The sequence below is a fragment of the Columba livia genome, chromosome 1 (assembly GCF_036013475.1).
Source record: "Columba livia isolate bColLiv1 breed racing homer chromosome 1, bColLiv1.pat.W.v2, whole genome shotgun sequence".
Taxonomy (NCBI): Eukaryota; Metazoa; Chordata; class Aves; order Columbiformes; family Columbidae; genus Columba; species Columba livia.
The window spans coordinates 165,875,441-165,892,081 of NC_088602.1; the positions used below are offsets into that span (position 1 = coordinate 165,875,441).

General features: G+C 42.6%; 2 protein-coding genes across 2 annotated transcripts in view; one reads left to right on the top strand and one right to left on the bottom strand.

Annotated features, from left to right (window-relative positions):
* Positions 1-16,641, bottom strand: part of UBE2N (ubiquitin conjugating enzyme E2 N) — a 76,969-nt gene that overhangs the window by 58,403 nt on the left and 1,925 nt on the right. The window lies entirely within an intron of this gene.
* CRADD (CASP2 and RIPK1 domain containing adaptor with death domain) overlaps positions 1-16,641 on the top strand; it is a 91,652-nt gene that overhangs the window by 3,652 nt on the left and 71,359 nt on the right. Inside the window, 1 exon segment of the mRNA XM_065042733.1 lies at positions 13,268-13,573. Within this exon segment, the coding sequence (XP_064898805.1) occupies positions 13,268-13,573 (306 nt within the window).

Consider the following 16,641-nt stretch of genomic DNA (forward strand, 5'->3'; position numbering starts at 1 on the left):
AACTGAGGAGCTTTTCTTGTGGGTGGTACCCGTTGAAAGAACTGTATTCCTGGGAACACTTTAAATTCTAATGAATTGTTTTTCTTACAGTTCTTGTCTAGCTCTACCTTGAGAAGAGATAGTTGCTGTTTGGAGTAACTTCTGTTACAGTTAGGAAACAATAATGTGCTGCTACATTAACCTCCTATTGCTGGGCATTTTTAGCCTCAGCTTAGCTGTGATACACACAGGGGCCCAATGGGAAACATTGTATTAAGGTCGTTTAAAATAAGTTCCCTCCAGGCTAGCCCCTGGCCTGGGGATTTAAAATAATAAATACCAAAGCTGGAACAACCAGACTGAGAAGAGTTTTGAGGTGCAAAGAGACAGCCGTGTTGTACAAATAAGAAGTTATTTACAACTCGTTGCTGGAAGCCTACTGTACGCAGTCACAGGCCAGGTATACCCCCTGGCAGAGCCAAGTTCTGAGGAATGACGTGGGGCAGACGCAGGGCAGCTCGCTGGGCTTTTTGTTAGCGGTTCTCCAAAGCACCAGGGCAAATGGCAGGGTGAAGACAAGGAATGCTAGCAAAGTGGAAAGGTGGTGATTCTTGGAAATAATTAGGACTAGCACTGCGATGTGGAATCAAGTCACCAAACCTGGAGCGAATATTTCATATCGTTTGTATTAGTTACTGTGAGGAAAAGTAGAGTCTGTAGCTATGGTGTGCTGGGAGCAGTGAACAATATTTTGAACAGACTGGAGGGGGAACTAGTCCTCTTTGTATGAAAGCATAGTTCTTGTCCTCATTAGGATGCCAGCCCTAGGGCTGATGCATTGCACTAGTAAAACTAAACCACACTGTAGCTTGCTGAAAGTTTGGCTTCTAGTCTAATGCAGCACAGAGGAATGACTTGTTCTGGTACAAAAAATCAAGGATAGCATATGATTAGATTATAGCAGTGCAAAAATCTTGCTTGTAGACCTTGGGAATTTTCAAGCATGACCATGTTGCCCAAACTTTTTTTTTTTTAAGTTCAGTGCCTTTTTTTTTTTTTTTTTTTTACTTTATAAATGTTGTGGTTTGTTCACAGCACTGGCTTTTAAATTGCTGGCCATTCAGATTCCCAAAATTACCTCTAACTGATATGTCATCTTGAATTGCTAGTACAGAGCATTCAGTGAAGCCAGTTTCACAGGTTCAACACCCATGAGTCAACCAAAAATCATTATAAGGACTTTAATCCTAAGCTTTTTTTTCATCCCAAGCATTGGTTTGGGTTTTCATTTTTTGAGTCTTGAGGTTTCAGATTACCCAGCAATGTTAGTTGCTGAAAACTTCATTTTAATTAAAGGAAAACTGATACTCCCACAATCCTAAAAGGTGATGCTTGTAAAAAATAATAAAAAATAATTGTAAGATGAATGATGAAAATGGAATTGGTGACTATATTTAGTTTAGCAATAAACCTAGCAGAAGTGTGACCTAGATCTCCCTTTAGTCGTATGGGTATTTCCCTGCTGCTAGTATCATCATCAGAGACAGAAAATGGTGCAAGTACAAGATGGGTGGGTAGAGCGGGAATGTAACCAAGCAGCTGCGCCCAGTGCGTTAGAAATAATTTTATTTTAATCTGGTCTCATCAGTATTGTCCTAATTATATTTTATGTAACCACATTCTAGATAAACAATATATATTTTATTAGCAAGAAGGAAAAAATATTCACTAGAATATGGGGGCAGAGAGGTTTATTTTTATATCTTAAAACAATCCGGAACTTACTCCTCACTAAAAACTGTGGAGCTTCCGAGTCTGCGACTCTTGTTAAGTCTCATGACCTAAAGAAAACAGAATCTACATACGATAGGAAGGACAGACTTCTGTAGTTGCATGAATTCCTGTATCTTAGCCACCTCTCGTGTCTCAGCCAAGTGTTGCTGTAGGTAAATTACCTTGTTAAAGACAGTAGAAAATCTTTATTTACCTACATGTTCTATTCAAGAGCTTTTTCTTGTACTCCTGATAAAATACCTATGGATTTTTTCTTTGGCTCTAAGCTTAGGGTCTAGCAGAAAGTAAGTCGAGTGGTGTCAGAGCTTTGTTCTTAAGCCAAAACACATGATGGAAATGGGAAGGGATATCTTTAGACGTGGGTGTCGTGTCTAACAGTCATTTAAAATAAAGGAAAATAAAACTTCTGCTGACTTTGCTGTCATTAAAAAAAAAATCTAAGTGTCATATTGACTGCTGGAGGAAATAGTGTCTTGAAGGATTCTAGAACTTGTATTACTGATTCTCAATAATGAGAAGAAACTTTTCTGTCAAAAGAAGAAATTTTATTTTTAAAAAAATACAGAAAGAAATAAAACTTCAAGTACATAAACCATCACATTTCCAAATAGAATAACTAGAAATTACTCGAAAGGTCTGAGCTGGTTAGTGCTGTATATGCAAAGGAAGTGGGGATGACAAGCTACTTTGGTATCTCAGCCTAGCTCCTGAAAACCACTTCATTAGTGTTAACTTCAGCAGGTCTCAGTATTTTGCTAAGACCTTAGCATGGCGGAAAATGCCTGGAAACAACATTCCACCAACACAGAACTGCGGATCGCCAAGGTCTGAGCTCGCTTTACAACAACATGGTAGCTCGCCACAGTATTGCTGAAATTCGGTAATTTCTCCAACGGGCTGAAGATCAAAGAATTTTGGAGGCAGTTGGTGCTGCCAGGGGCTGTGAAGGGCATCGGTGCCAACCATCGCTGGTCCTTATCTGCTGGTTTAGACAGGGGACACACTGGAAGTGAAGTAAAAATACAGCTGCCCGGAGCCCAGATGAGAAACTATTGTGGTTGCTGAGGAGGGAATGATCTGTCTGGCTTTTGGTGTTTGAGAAGGGACTGAAGGGAAAGAACACAGAAAAACCAGCAGCTCCTAGGAGAGGTGCCACTTCTCACAAGGTGGATCAAATAAGTAACCGTTAGGACTAGCACGATGCTAAAAGGTGTTTTATTATGGTAAAGCTTAAAGGTCCTGGGAGTAACTAGTACCAGCACAGTCTGAAACCGCATATAAACAAAGTCTGGCTAGAAAACCAAACTTCAGAAAAAAAATAAACTTACAGCAAAATCAGTCTGTCTTCATGCCAGGGTTGCCATGAGGGGGGAGGGATTAACTGTGTTTATCTAGAGGGCTTTGAAGTAGCCAGTCTCTCTAAGAAAGTCTAGGTAATAAAATATATCATCAGAATGACGGTGTTTAATCTCCCAGAGAAACTGTGGATTTCATTCTACTTAAATCTCATTAAAAAAAAAAAAGGAAGGATTGCACCTGTGTTTTGTTTTGTTTTCTTCCAGAGTTGGAGCAATTAACCCTCCAGGAACTGAAATACCAAAATAATGAAATAATGTCATTACTTTCTATTATATTAAGGAGTAAAAAAATGCAGGAGCAAAAGAGGTTCACATTAGCATAAGAAACAAGCTGACATTTAATAGGAAAAAGTTCAAACTGATAATACCCAGGAGAAGTTCAGTGCTGAGTGCTGCGAAGAACGAAATACATTTAAAAAAATCCCCAAATTCAATGTGCCTGCCTGCCTTAATTTTTTTCTTTTATTGGCAGGCAGGGTTTATATAAGTTAATCCTTTTGTTTCCAGTCAAATTCTTCCATATAACTGATGTTTCATAGGTGAGGACTGCAATTTGGTGCAGTCAGTTAACAAATTGTAAATGCAGAAGTACATTAAATGTGGGAAAAGATTCAAAGCCCAGTGCAAATTCATTTGACTTCACTGAAGTTTTTTGGACCAGGCTTGACAATAAGAATTACAGCAGAAACCGTTGTAAGACTGATACCTGAAGGCTGTAAAATGCCTTTTCAAAATGTTTGGTCACAATTTGTTTCTCTTCGGGTTGCAGCCCTCAAATGGGATCTGTTCAGCTGAATCTCTGTACCCATCCTCAATTTGTCTCAGGGGGAATCTCCAAATGTGAGGGGTTGCTCTGAACACCTGTCTTACACATCATACATTTGCTTTTTTTCTTGCCTAGCATGATGCTACTTGACACAGTCTGGAGGGCAGAATAAGTTGTGGATTAACTTATTGTTTATGGGCTTTTTAGCTGGTTCATTTTTCTTTTAGGAAGAGCAATATTAAACAGGACTGAGTCTCTATTGGCTGTGTTTTACCCAGCCATAAAGTGGGCAGTGGACTGAATGTTTTGTAATTTATCAGTATGGGGTGAAAAGTTGCTTATATTTCAATTAATATTGATAGGAACTTAAAAGGCAAGGATGGTGTCTTTGGCTGCATTGCTAGAAAGAAGTTAGGAAAGTGAGATTCTGGTCTACCTAGATTACAGTAGAAGTGGCATCACAGCTCCTTCGTGAGCTGAAGCACTTCGGATATGCATTTTCTGCCAGCAAGAATAACTGTTTTCTGGAAATTCATGTTTCTTTTAACTCCCTTGATGGAAGATGCAGTGCCCACTGTAACGGGGCATGGGACAGGTTAAGGGAGAAAAGCAGAGTAAGGGGATTTTTAATGGGAGGGTATTTTTTGTTTGAAAACAAGACGTATGGAAAAAGTATAAGCAGTGGCAAATCTCTTGCTAGGCTACCTGTAAAAACCTTCCATGAATCATGACCAGCTCCTGAAAAGCTCAGCCTGAAAGTAAGAACCTTTAAAAACATAGGTATTGTATATGAGTTTGTCCAGTTCAAAGCCTGGGAAAGAATGATTACAAAAAGCAGTTATTCTCCTCCTAAACAAAACCAACCTTCCAGTCTTCTTTCGAAAATTCTAGACAACCATTTCTCAGGCTGCGATTTGCAAGCAAAAGAAGTCGGTTTTGTAAAAAGGTTTCAGACTTGAATCTGAAATTCCTTTTACTCGTTTGTCAATGTTTGATTTTCAGGCTAATTTGTGAATTTTCTTTGTTCTCACATTATTAAAATGGTTGCTTTACATTTAAAAAATAGTTCTGTAAGTCTGGAATAAATATTTAGAAGCTTGCTCTATTTCATCTGTCTCCTCAAAGCATCTTTACATTAAACTTCAAAAACAAACAGAGAACTACATTAATTCACATATTTAAAGAAAATTGACTATAAATTCTGAGAAATACCGAGTCACATTTTGCAAATATTAACTGCAGGTTTTTTTATTACAATTCATTACTGACATTTTTTTGTTGTTCTGGAATGAATACAAAAGTTTTGCATTTGATGTCTGCTTCTTTTGTTATAACTATTCTGCGTTCAACTTTTGACTAGAGATTATTGTATCAAAGTAAGCAGCATTAAGAATTATTTCATTGCAGTACTGCTAATGAACACATTTTTATTATTGAAACAAAGGTAAATGTATAGACACTACAGGGTCACTTCAAACCCCACGGTTAAAGATGTTTTGAAACTTTCTGTGCTATACTTTACCTACATGCTGGACATGTCTTTTAATTAAAAAATACTTTAAAGAAAGTTCATGATGTGTCACATTTTAGATCTATTGCTCTCTTCAAACTGCATTTAATTTAAAGCCTTTATTATTTAGGTGAATGGGAAGTTATGAAGTATCAGAATAAACCAGGCTGCAGCCCAGGGGCTGATCCCCTTCAGCGATGCACTTAGTCCTGCCCGTCATCTTTTCTCAGGAGTGACACAGAATCACTTTTAGAGTAGCAAATGCCACCTGAAGAGCGACACCCCCTGCTGATCCCCAGTCCTGTGTCCCAAACCCTGACAGCACCCAGCACAGCACGGGCTGAGCCTGCTCTACAAGCTGGGCAGCCTTTCCCTACCAAAACCTTCACCTTCCTTGGCATCAGCCGTGTTTTGGGTCGCTGGCACAGAAGACCCGCAGGTTGGCATCAGGGAGGGCCATGCTTGCCAAGGGGAGTGCAACGAGGGCCAGGGTGAGGAGGAGGAGGAGAGGGAGGAAGGGATTATTGCTTGGGACGGCAGCGGATGGCAATGGCTTGCAAGACTCTCATCTGGGCCATCTTGACATATTTTAACAGTGTGTTTGAGATGCATCACGTTCAGAAATGCTTTCTGTGCTCTTCTTTCTAAAAACGCCAGGCAACCATATAATAAATGTTTCTCTTTCCCCCCCCCCCCCCCCCATCTTCATTTCAGAGGTTTTGTGAGAGATTTAACCAATTAGATGTTTTTAATAAACAAATCTAGAGGCTCATATTTCTTTTCTTTTGTCCTTTAAGTTGGAATGCTGTCCTACAGACAATTGAAAACAGCATAGTCCTAATAGATTAAATCTGCTTGCACTAGTTTTAAAAACACATTTTGGCTCTTGTTATCAGCAGAAACAAATTAGTCTGTAGAAAACAAAGAAAACACGTACATGCAAGGATACAGCTTGACTCCAATTAGCGTAAAGGATCCTCTCAAAAACTTCTTTTTTTTTAAATCTCATTATACTTTGCACAGAGTTTCTAAAAAGATTTGTGACTTTTAAGTGAGCTTTAAAAAAAGTGTATGATTAATTCAAAAAGCTGCTATTCTGACCTGGAATAAGCCACATGTACGGAGAACAGCACTGTCAGAAGAGATGCTGCTTAGCTTGGTTCCCATGGATTTGGACTTGCTACCCTGAATTCAGCACTCCTCAAAAGCACGGCCTGACGACGACCAGTGATTCCTCAATCCACAGAACCAGAGAGAACAAGGTTACAAGTCTAAAAGTCTGATGATAAAGAGGTGCGGGATTGACCGTGGTCCACTGATGTACAAAGTCTAGGAAATACTTTTATAGTCTACATGGCCAGTTTTGAGCAAAGTTAGTGGGGAGCTGAGCTGAACACAAACTGGCTCATTTATTTATTTATCTATTAATCCATCTATTTCTTAATTTATTTTAAATTTTCCCTAAAACTGGAACAGAACGGATCCATCCTTCTGAAGTTTTGTTGAACTTGGACCAGGACTGCAAGAACTTTAGTCAGGGCTGAACCCAAACAGAAGTGAAAAGTTTAAGGGCTCCTCTCCTTGGACTTAAAGTATGACCTGTGCGCATCCTTATTCTGTAACTGCTGAGTATAATCAACACCCGGGACGCACTGCTAAAGATGAACCCGAAACACCAGCAGTGCATTTACAGTTTCCACTAATGAATCTGTGGCCCTAGTTATGAACTAGCGGAAGGAAAAGCAAACGCCAGATTTTTCCTCTAATCAGACTTGGACCTCTGCTGTCATCCTCTTCCCTCCTTGGTTTATCTTTCCTTTCACTTCTTTCCTTCTTCGCATCTCTGTTTAGACTGCACGCAAAGACATGACTAAATGCTGGCTCTGCAACTGCTACCATTTACTGGAGCAGGATGTCGAGTTGCTCCATGCACATCCATATGTTTTGCTGACTTCCTAAAATGACCTTGGACACTATAAAATAAATAATCCTGATTGCCTCATCTGGCAAGAAGATACAGTAAATGCAAGTGATGTAACTGCTTGTCCTCATTTTCTATTTTAAAATATAGGCACGTTATCCGCAATTAAATGCAGCTGTCAGGATTACAATGATGGGATATTTTAAGTCTCCAAGTTTGGTCACTCCAAATCCAGATATAATACAGTTCCTTAGATCATGACTGAAAAAAAAGCTGGCAATCAGAAACACGCTAAGAAAGGAAACTTTCAGTAGCTGTACAGTGCTGTGCTGAGGTATGATCGTATAGATGGTTTGCGGTGTTTTCTGCTCGCTGGTGCTGGTTTGTGTTGCTTACAAATGTGTTTTCTCACAACCAGTATTACAAACTACGCATGACATGAAAATTTAAAACCACCTCAGCTGCACTTTGGCTACAACAGCAGCATGCTGCTTGTCTTAAGTTACTGACGTCTTACTTGTGCGGTTTCCAGTGTTGTCAAGGTCATAGTAAATATGTTAATGCATCATTCTGAAACAACCCATAGGAGTATTTAAATTAAGTCTGTGTTCCTAGAAGACTAACATGTGTGCCTGAGACCAAAAAAAACCCCAAACATTTACCTTGGTTTAACAGACGTATTGGAATATTATCTATCAGTTACTTAAAAGCAATTTGAGATAAATTAAAATAAAGTTATTGTCTGGAAATAATCCTAGATAAAAGTATTATGTAAATTAAACCAAAATACTTTTTCAAAATTGCCAAATAAGTAGCACCTCTGCACAAGCTGGCCACGTAATAAATGTATATAATTTTTTTAACATTTCTTAAATCCAGCAAAGAAACTTTGCCTTTAAGGCTATGATTCACATCCCACGTCCACATAAATTCTCAACTTTGCTTTCAGCCACAGGAAAGCACAAGGATTTAAGCTTTCTGAGCACGTCTAAGTGTGTAACTTTATGCAAAAGCTTGTAGATAAATATCACGTTAAGCATATGCACAGCATGTGAGCTCTACCAATAATACTTTCAGTTCCACTTTTCCATGGCAAATATTTCCTGGGTACGCTATCTAGGAAAGGCACGTCAAGATTTCCATAGCCACCTCCCACGTGCCCACAAACCTTCCGAATACCCTTAAATCTGTACGATTAGTCAACACCGACGTACAAATGGGATTCAGGCGGTGGCAACATTTCTAGCAGCAGCTGCAGCGACCACCTTTCCCGCTTTTCCAGAGCTCGCTGTGGTTGCCTGCAGCTTCAAGGCAGCGCGTCCCAGCTCTGCAGGGTCCCTTTTACTATTGTTATTGTCTTTCTTTCTTTCTTTCTTTCTTTCGTGGCTGTTGCGGTTCGAACACGAAGGAAAAGGGCTGACACCGCTCGAGCCCGTGTGACACCTACGTGAAGATGGAGAAAAAGTGCTCCGATGATACGCCATAGGAAATGACAGCGCCTCATTTTTATAGCTCTATGAACCGCGTTTTTCTTTCTTCTACGGTACTTTCATTTCAAATATTAATATAAAATTATGCGAAAGAAATGTTTTCATATTCGGTAATTGATGAATAAAATTATGAGAACGTGCACAGCGCTCGAAATGTGGTAGATACAGGTTAGATCTTACTAAATGGTTTTCATCTATGAAAGTTTCTTCGTTTTTAGGCTGTTCAGATGAATGTAATGAAGCTAAAGACATACAGTATTCCATATAATCTTGCTGTTTGTTAGATATTATGATGCCAGCACCTGGATCAAGTTCGGCTTAGCATATACTTGCAAATAGGCACGAGTATCCCTAGAGATCATCTGTTTCTAATGTCACGAAAACGCCATTTTTGTCATTTCTAACTTAATTTTAGATACAAATCCCCCACTTTCTAAGAAGCACCCCACCGCTCCGAGGCCGGGAGCGCAGCAGCTCCGCCGAGCTCCGCGGAAGGATCCTTCCCCACGGTACCGGCAGCGGCCTCGTGGCGCGGAGGGGACCCCGCCGCAGGGGGCTGCGGCTCTGCGGCCGCTTCTCTCCCTCCGCCGCTCCCCAGCTCCGCGCCTGCCGGCAGCCCCGCCGGGGCTACTTCCCCTCGCTGGGCACAGCTCGCCACAGCCGGGCGCTCCAGCCCGCCCCGCCGCGGGCCGGCTCCCCGCTCCCCCAAACCACAGCCCCGCAGCAGATGTGCCCCCCGCCACCCCTCACGTCCCCCGCCCCGAGGCCCACCTTCCCGGCCGGGAGGCGGGCGGGACGCAGCCGTGCGTCCCGGGGCTCCCCTACCCCGCTGCCCACAGCTGACATGGCGGCCGCGGCACCCCCACTCCCGCCCTCAGCGGGGCTGGCAGCGGCGGCCCTTCCTCGGCCGGCCCGCGGCAGGGCGGCGGCTTCCGGCGAAGCCCTCTTGCCTTCAACAAAGATGGTGCTCCCCGCGCAGGCTCCGCGGGCGCCGGGGCGCCCTGTGTAGTTTCCCACTTCCCTGCTGTAAGTACGGGGCGAGGGCGGGGGGTGGCTGCCCCCTCACAGCGCTCGCCGCCCCGTCAGCTCCGCGGCGCGGTGCCGGCGGCCCCGCTCGGCCCGGCTCCCCACGCCCGCTGCCCCGGGCGGCGCCGAGGGGAAGGCGGGAGCAAAGGCGGCGGCGCTGCCGACGGCCCGTTCGGCGCCGGCCGCCCCCCGGCGCTGCGGGGCCAGGGCGGGGGACGGGCTTCCGCGGGGCGGGCCAGGAGCCGTGCCCGGAGGGAGGGCGGAGAGGAGGGAGGGAGGGAGGGAGGCCGGGGTGCTGCTGCCTGCCGGGCTGGAGCAGCGGCGGGAGGCTCGGGGTTCGGGCGCTGCCGGCCGGCCCTGACTGCGGCTGGAGCAGCAGCTCTCACACCTCGCATACAGGGGGCAAAACTTGAGTTTTTAATTTTTTTCTTTGGGGTGGGGCGGGGGGAGTTTTTTAACCTTTAGGTGTGCTGTGAATAGCCAAAATCACGCATGGAATAGGCAGGGTGGACCTGGTTCTTAGCTAAGCAGGCACATGGGAACGTACTCGGAGTCATAAGCAGCCCGCTGCAGTTGGCGTTTGGTAAAATGCTAAGGTGTTTCTAGCCAAGAACTAAGGGAATGTGCCTTTTAGGATCACAAGGGGTCTTTTTAGGGTCAAGGCTTTCAAAAATTTTATCCCCATTCTTGGACAGATTCTGTGTCAGATCCAGAAGAATGCAAACCTGCCTGTGTTGATGTGGTGATGAGTCAAGGACTGTTCTTGTTCAGCAGGACATGGGGGTGTGTTTCTTAAAATTTGAGTCTTCAGTGGAAAAGGTGCTTTTTTGGAAGTGTCTCGGGAAGCTTTGAGCCACGCCATCTTTTGGGTAAAGAGACGTCTCATCTTCTTCCTTCCCCTTTAGCACAAATGTAACTAGAGAAAATTTACTTTAGAGCTTACTTTGGATCTCTAGACATAGGCTGTGATTAAAATTAATATAGAGTAATTTTATGTTGCACTAAGCTGTCTGCACACTTACGCACCACAATCCTGATACCATTTCCATATCTGACTGCCTAGTTCCCGACTCAGATGTTTCCTTCTCACAGTAAACACACACAAAGAAGTACTTAATCTTTAAAAAGACCTTAAAAATCAATATGCCCCTTCCTGGAAGTTTACTGGGCCAGTGACCTTGGTGTTAAGGGTGCTATAGCCTCAGTTGTGCTCACTCTGCAGTCAGGAAGCCAAAGGCCTTTTTCAGCAGAAATTCCTCCTTCAGAATCATGCCTCCATAAGCATTTTTCAGTGTGCAAAGGTGCAAACTGAGATGGTTTGAAAAGGCCTTGTTTCTGAAAAGTGCTGACCGCTTTGCTCATGAAGAAGTGGAACTCATCAAGTGCTCTGCAGTGACTGGAGAAGTCCGTGTTCCTCATCTGGCACGTGGACAAGGAGGCTCCTGGACAGGGACTCGCAGTGGCCTGTGCAGAATGTGAAGCACAAGAGCTTTGTAGTATCTGAAACAGTTTTCTGCGTGGGTTGAGCTAACACCCTCAGAGCTGCTGCTGAGTGCCTGCCATGAACTCTGCAAGCGCTACATGAGCTCAGGGGCTGTCAGGGAATCCGGGGAGGGATCTGCTGCCTGAATTTTATCTGGTTTTGCTTTAGTGCAGTGATCGCTCCCAGTAGTGTAAAGGTAGTGCCTGTCAGCTTCACCTGTCCAGAATGAGTGTCCTTAACATCAGCTGGGGAAATCCAGTTCTCTTTATTGCCTGCTCCTTTTCCATCTCCGTGCTTGCACTATCATCTCACTCCATGATGGAGTTTGATGATTGAGCTATGCTTAGCAAGCTAGCATTTTTTAAGGATATATACCAGGATAGCTGTTGTTTGATTCCCAGGTAACCCCCAGACAGAAGGTAGGCACCTTAAAATTCACCTCAGTATATGAGAAACTTACTGGGTAACCCAGGAAAGGTGGAGTCCTCCTGGGAAGGTACCATCCAGCAACGCTTTCAGCACTCGGGGGAAGCATTTTCAGAAAGTGGCTTTATCAGAGAGTGTCACAGACAGGGTTTTTCAGTCTCTCTCACGGTCCTAAGCTCTTGCACTCTGTCCAAGATGCCATTTATATGCCTATATGTTCTGTTGATTGCCTGCCCTAGATTTTAACAACCAGGCCAACCAAACAACCTTTACTGGGGCCTTGGAAGTCAGCAGGCACGTCTGATGATATAAAGACTTTAGCAGGTTCCTTACAAGAGCTTTGAAAATCTTTGCCTCTCCTTATATCCTCAAACTGAATAATGCACAATTTCTGCAAGGTCCGGCTGTTAGAACAGGAGCTTCTAGTTTAATTATCAGAAAATTGCTTGGTAATCACACTCAACACCTGCTGCTGGTGTTTTTTTTTACTTCATTATTTGGTCTATTTGATCATGAGAAAATATTTAATAGTATTATATTGTCATTTTCCTTTTCAAGTGCCATTAATGGGCCTAGAAATATGTTTGTCATTAAGGACTAGACATCTTGATTTGGTTCATAGATCTGGCATGGACTCTGAGTATGATCTTGGACGAGCTGCTTGGTTTCTCTGGACTTTGATTCTTCCTCTGTAGAGTGGCTACAAAATGCATCTTTTCCAGCTTTTGTCTAGTCAGAGTGTTAGTCAAGTGAAATGGAAGCTGGCAAAGGGAATCAGATAGTTTTCTGTGAACACACTAGAAGGGTAAATACCAGGGAAGGAGAAGAGCTACTGAGCTAAAGAACAGTTTTGGCAGAACAATGCCTGTAAATGGAAGGTGGAAAAAACTGATATGGAAATTGGGTGAAAGTTTCTCATCATCACATCAGCTGAGTTCCATAGCGGCCTTCCAGGATGAGTCAGAGGGGTGCATAAGGTACATTTCTACCCCTCCTAAAATTAACATGCATAATGTAGGCCAGAGCTACCTGCTGAATCTGTCCCTGCTGCCTGGTGCATCTGCCTGTCCTTTTGCTGCTCTTGCGCTACTACAACAGCAACAGTAGCAGAGGCATTTGTAACAGGGGTCAGGTGTGACATCCCTCCAAGTTTTTAGGGGTAGAGTCTCTTAAGGACTGGAAAATGCTCTAGCTGCCTTTAGCATGGACCTTGACCAGTTGGTGAGCAGGTTTATTTGGCATGGTTTTTATTCCAGCAAAGGACTCATCTTCACAATGCCAAAGGTTCTCTTCCTGTCTAATATTTCCCAGAAATGGCTGCATTTTAGCTCATGAGACAATGAAATCTGTGTGGAAAGATGTTGGGGATCATTAATAGTTTTCCCACGTTGGTGATTCTGAAGTTTTCCTGGTATCAAACATCACTTCTGGATGTTCAGAAATAATTTCTGGATGTTAAAGGTTGAAGTGTTATAATCTTCATGCATTTCCCTACTCCTTTTCTCACGCTCTAGGTTGCTAGATGGATGCCAGAGACAAGCAGCTTTTACGCTCCCTGCGCCTGGAGCTCTGCACAGAGGTGCTGGTGGATGGAATTGTTATTCAGTATCTCTACCAAGAAGGGATCCTCACGGACAGTCATGTTCAAGAAATAAAAGCCCAAACCACCAGTCAGAGGAAAACCATGATGCTCCTTGATATTCTCCCCACCAGAGGACCCAAGGCTTTTGATGTGTTCTTGGATTCCTTACAGGAGTTCCCATGGGTTAAAGACAAGCTGATGGTGAAGCGTAAGGAAATGACAGTACAAGATCCTGCAGGTAAGGCCAGGATTGTTGTTGATGATAATTTGAAGCTTTTTCTCAAGCTGTAATTTTGAAAGTATTGAATGTACCAGTAATTTCAGGTTATGCGTCATGTAGATGTGGAACATGATACCAGCAAAAGGGGACAGCCTGAATTTCCTGGAAGCCAGCAAATGCCAGGAAGTATTGCGAAGTTTGGGGAGTGAGCAGGGGTGAGTTTCAGAAGACTGGGAGAAAGCAGGAGAGACCGGGATGTAGGAGGACCTAGACTCCATTACCTCAAAGGGAACGGACTATATAAATTAATTTTGATTAACTGGAGAACAGTCTCTTCACCATCCATGCCTGATTGTTGTTTGGTTTATGTGTGTTTTACAGTAGTTTGTTTCTGGATTGTTCACAATTACAGAATTTTTATTTACTTACTTTTATTATGATTTTAATGTCATTTTGATTTAGTACCATGTGCTGATTTAGATTTATTTAGTTTATAATGTTTACTGGAGTGCAAATGTCTGGGATCATTACTTCCAAAATTACTAGCCATTGATTAGTTTTAAAACAAATTTAGGAGGTAACCTATTTAGTGGATGTTATATAATCTTATTTAGTCAACTCTCTGGCTTTCTGACATTTAAATGTACTTCTAAAAACTAGTTTTCTGAACTTGATGTTTGTTCAGAAGTGACTTCTTTACCAATCCATGCATGCAATTGCTGAGCCGTTTTGAAGTCAAGACCACTGCTTAAAATGCACATTTTTTGCCCTAGATTCTGTCAGCATGCGCTGGCTGCTAATGTCATGTTACCAGTGAGACAGTGAAGTAGTCCTCACTTGGGAATATCATAGAATCGTAGAATAGTTGGGGTTGGGAGGGATCTTCAAAGGTCATCCAGTCCAACCCCCTGCAATGAGCAGGGACATCTTCAACTAGATCAGGTTGCTCAGAGCCCCGTCCAGCCTGGCCTGGGATGTCTCCAGGGATGGGGCATCTACCACCTCTCTGGGCAACCTGTGCCAGTGTTCGACCACTCTCACTCTCATGTCTGTCCTGAATCTCCCCTTCTTTGGTTTAGGACTGTCACCCCTTGTCCTGTTGCAACATGCCCTGCTAAAATGTCTGTCCCCATCTTTCTGACAGGCCCCTTTTAAGCACTGAAAGGCTGCAATAAGGTCTCCCTGGAACCTTTCTTTCTCCAGACTGAACAACCCCAGCTCTCTCAGCACCATTTCCAAGCAGTCAGATTAAATTAACCTTTCTCCAAGCCCCTCATCCCACCCCCTTACCTCATTTCAGTTTGGTCATATGTATTTTGATGCATGTGATGTGTGATTTTTCCAGTGTCAGTGTGCTTTGTGTGAGACTGAAAGCCTGTGAAGATGGGTGACTAAGACCCATTGACGGTCATGTGCACCTGCGTCCCAGTCAGCTGCACATTTAAGAACGTTTTGTCAAGATCTGCTGGACAAATCTGACATTATCTTACCTTAGGACATTTTAAATGGAATATTGTGACAGTTTGTTTTTCTATTGGGTCTCTGTGGAGGTTGCCTTATGCTTGCTCGGAAATGGGTAAATAATTTTCAGAATTTGGGAAATAAATATCCTGTGCTGCCTATAGGAGAAAACACTGTTAGTTCTCAGCACAATGCAAACTTGCGGCACTGGGTGTGTTGGAAAAGACCTTGCTCGCTGTTATGACAGATCCTGTCTTGCTAATGCTCTTTATTTGCCTTACAAATCAGCCTGGGTTTTTTGCTAATTGCTGGTTAAGCAGTTGAATAATCCTTCCAGTTCCAGAAACACCCATGCAGCCATCGAGTACGGTCAGGATCACATAGTTTGTTACTAGAAAAATTGTATCCGATTTTTTTTTTCTTTTGATTGTTTTGTGGATTGCTTGTTCCTGTTCTTGATCACTTGTGACTAATGCTGAGTTTATCCATATCAGGTTCTCTGGTTTCGAGTAGGCTGACTGTGCTTGATAAGACTATTGCCAAATTTTGTGTGCAAGTTAGAAAAGGCTTCCAGATTAGATCAAAGGTTACTGATATTTTTACTGTGGCAATATAGACTATAAGAACAGGATGAGAGGCAGGTAGCCAAGCCTGTTTTAATATTTCAACATGTTCTTTAGAAGCCAAAGAAAGAGAGCCCCATCTGTGCCCTAATAAATGCCAAGTGCACCCTGGAATGAGTTGGAAACTATGGCAGCATCATCAGTGCTGATTATATGCAAGAAAATGTGGTTTGGGATGAAAAGGCTTGTTTTGCATTCTCAACAACAAACTTGTAAGCTTTTGTCTCGGCAGAGTGCTTGAGCATATGCTTGGCCTTAAGCATGGAAAAAAGCCATTGGCTTTAATAAAACTATAAGGATACTTAAAATGAAATGTGTTCTTTAGTACCATGCTAGATAACTTCTGCAATTGTGGCAATTTATTTTAAATAATCCATTTGTAGTGAAAAAAAGCTTGCCACAAATGTACTACCTTCCTTTAGACCCTGAAACTTTTATAATTGATGTTATGACCCCAGATTTTAAAAATCTTTTTGTCTTTTGAGTCATGCATACTTGGGGAAATTGCATGCCTGCTGTTCACTTGTTTATACTCAATTAATATTCTGTTTAATCAAGCAAAATATCCTCAGTTTTTGCAGACCTTTTGCAGGACTAAGGGCTGGGGGCAAGCTGTTCCTTGAAGGAAAGTTTTATTTTATAGTCTTGCACTTTTCACTGACTACATGTAGGATTTTAAAAGTCAGTAAAAGTGGACTATTAGGTTTTCCCTATCTGAATGTAAAAATGTGGCATATGCACAGTGATTTTGCTTTGTAGGCCTTTGGATTATTCTGCATTTTGTTCCAAGTGATCAGCCTTTCTGTCTCTGCTTCGGCTAAGAAATACAGTTTGTTGTTTCCCTTTTAAAATAAAATCACACCTGTAATTGTTAAGAAGCTTTTAATTTGTTTTCTTTCCTAGTAAAGAAAACAAAACAAACAAACAAAACCAAAAAACATAAAACCAGCTGAACCAAGCAAATGGGAATTTCAGGAGGACAGAAATAAAAACGTCTTTGGT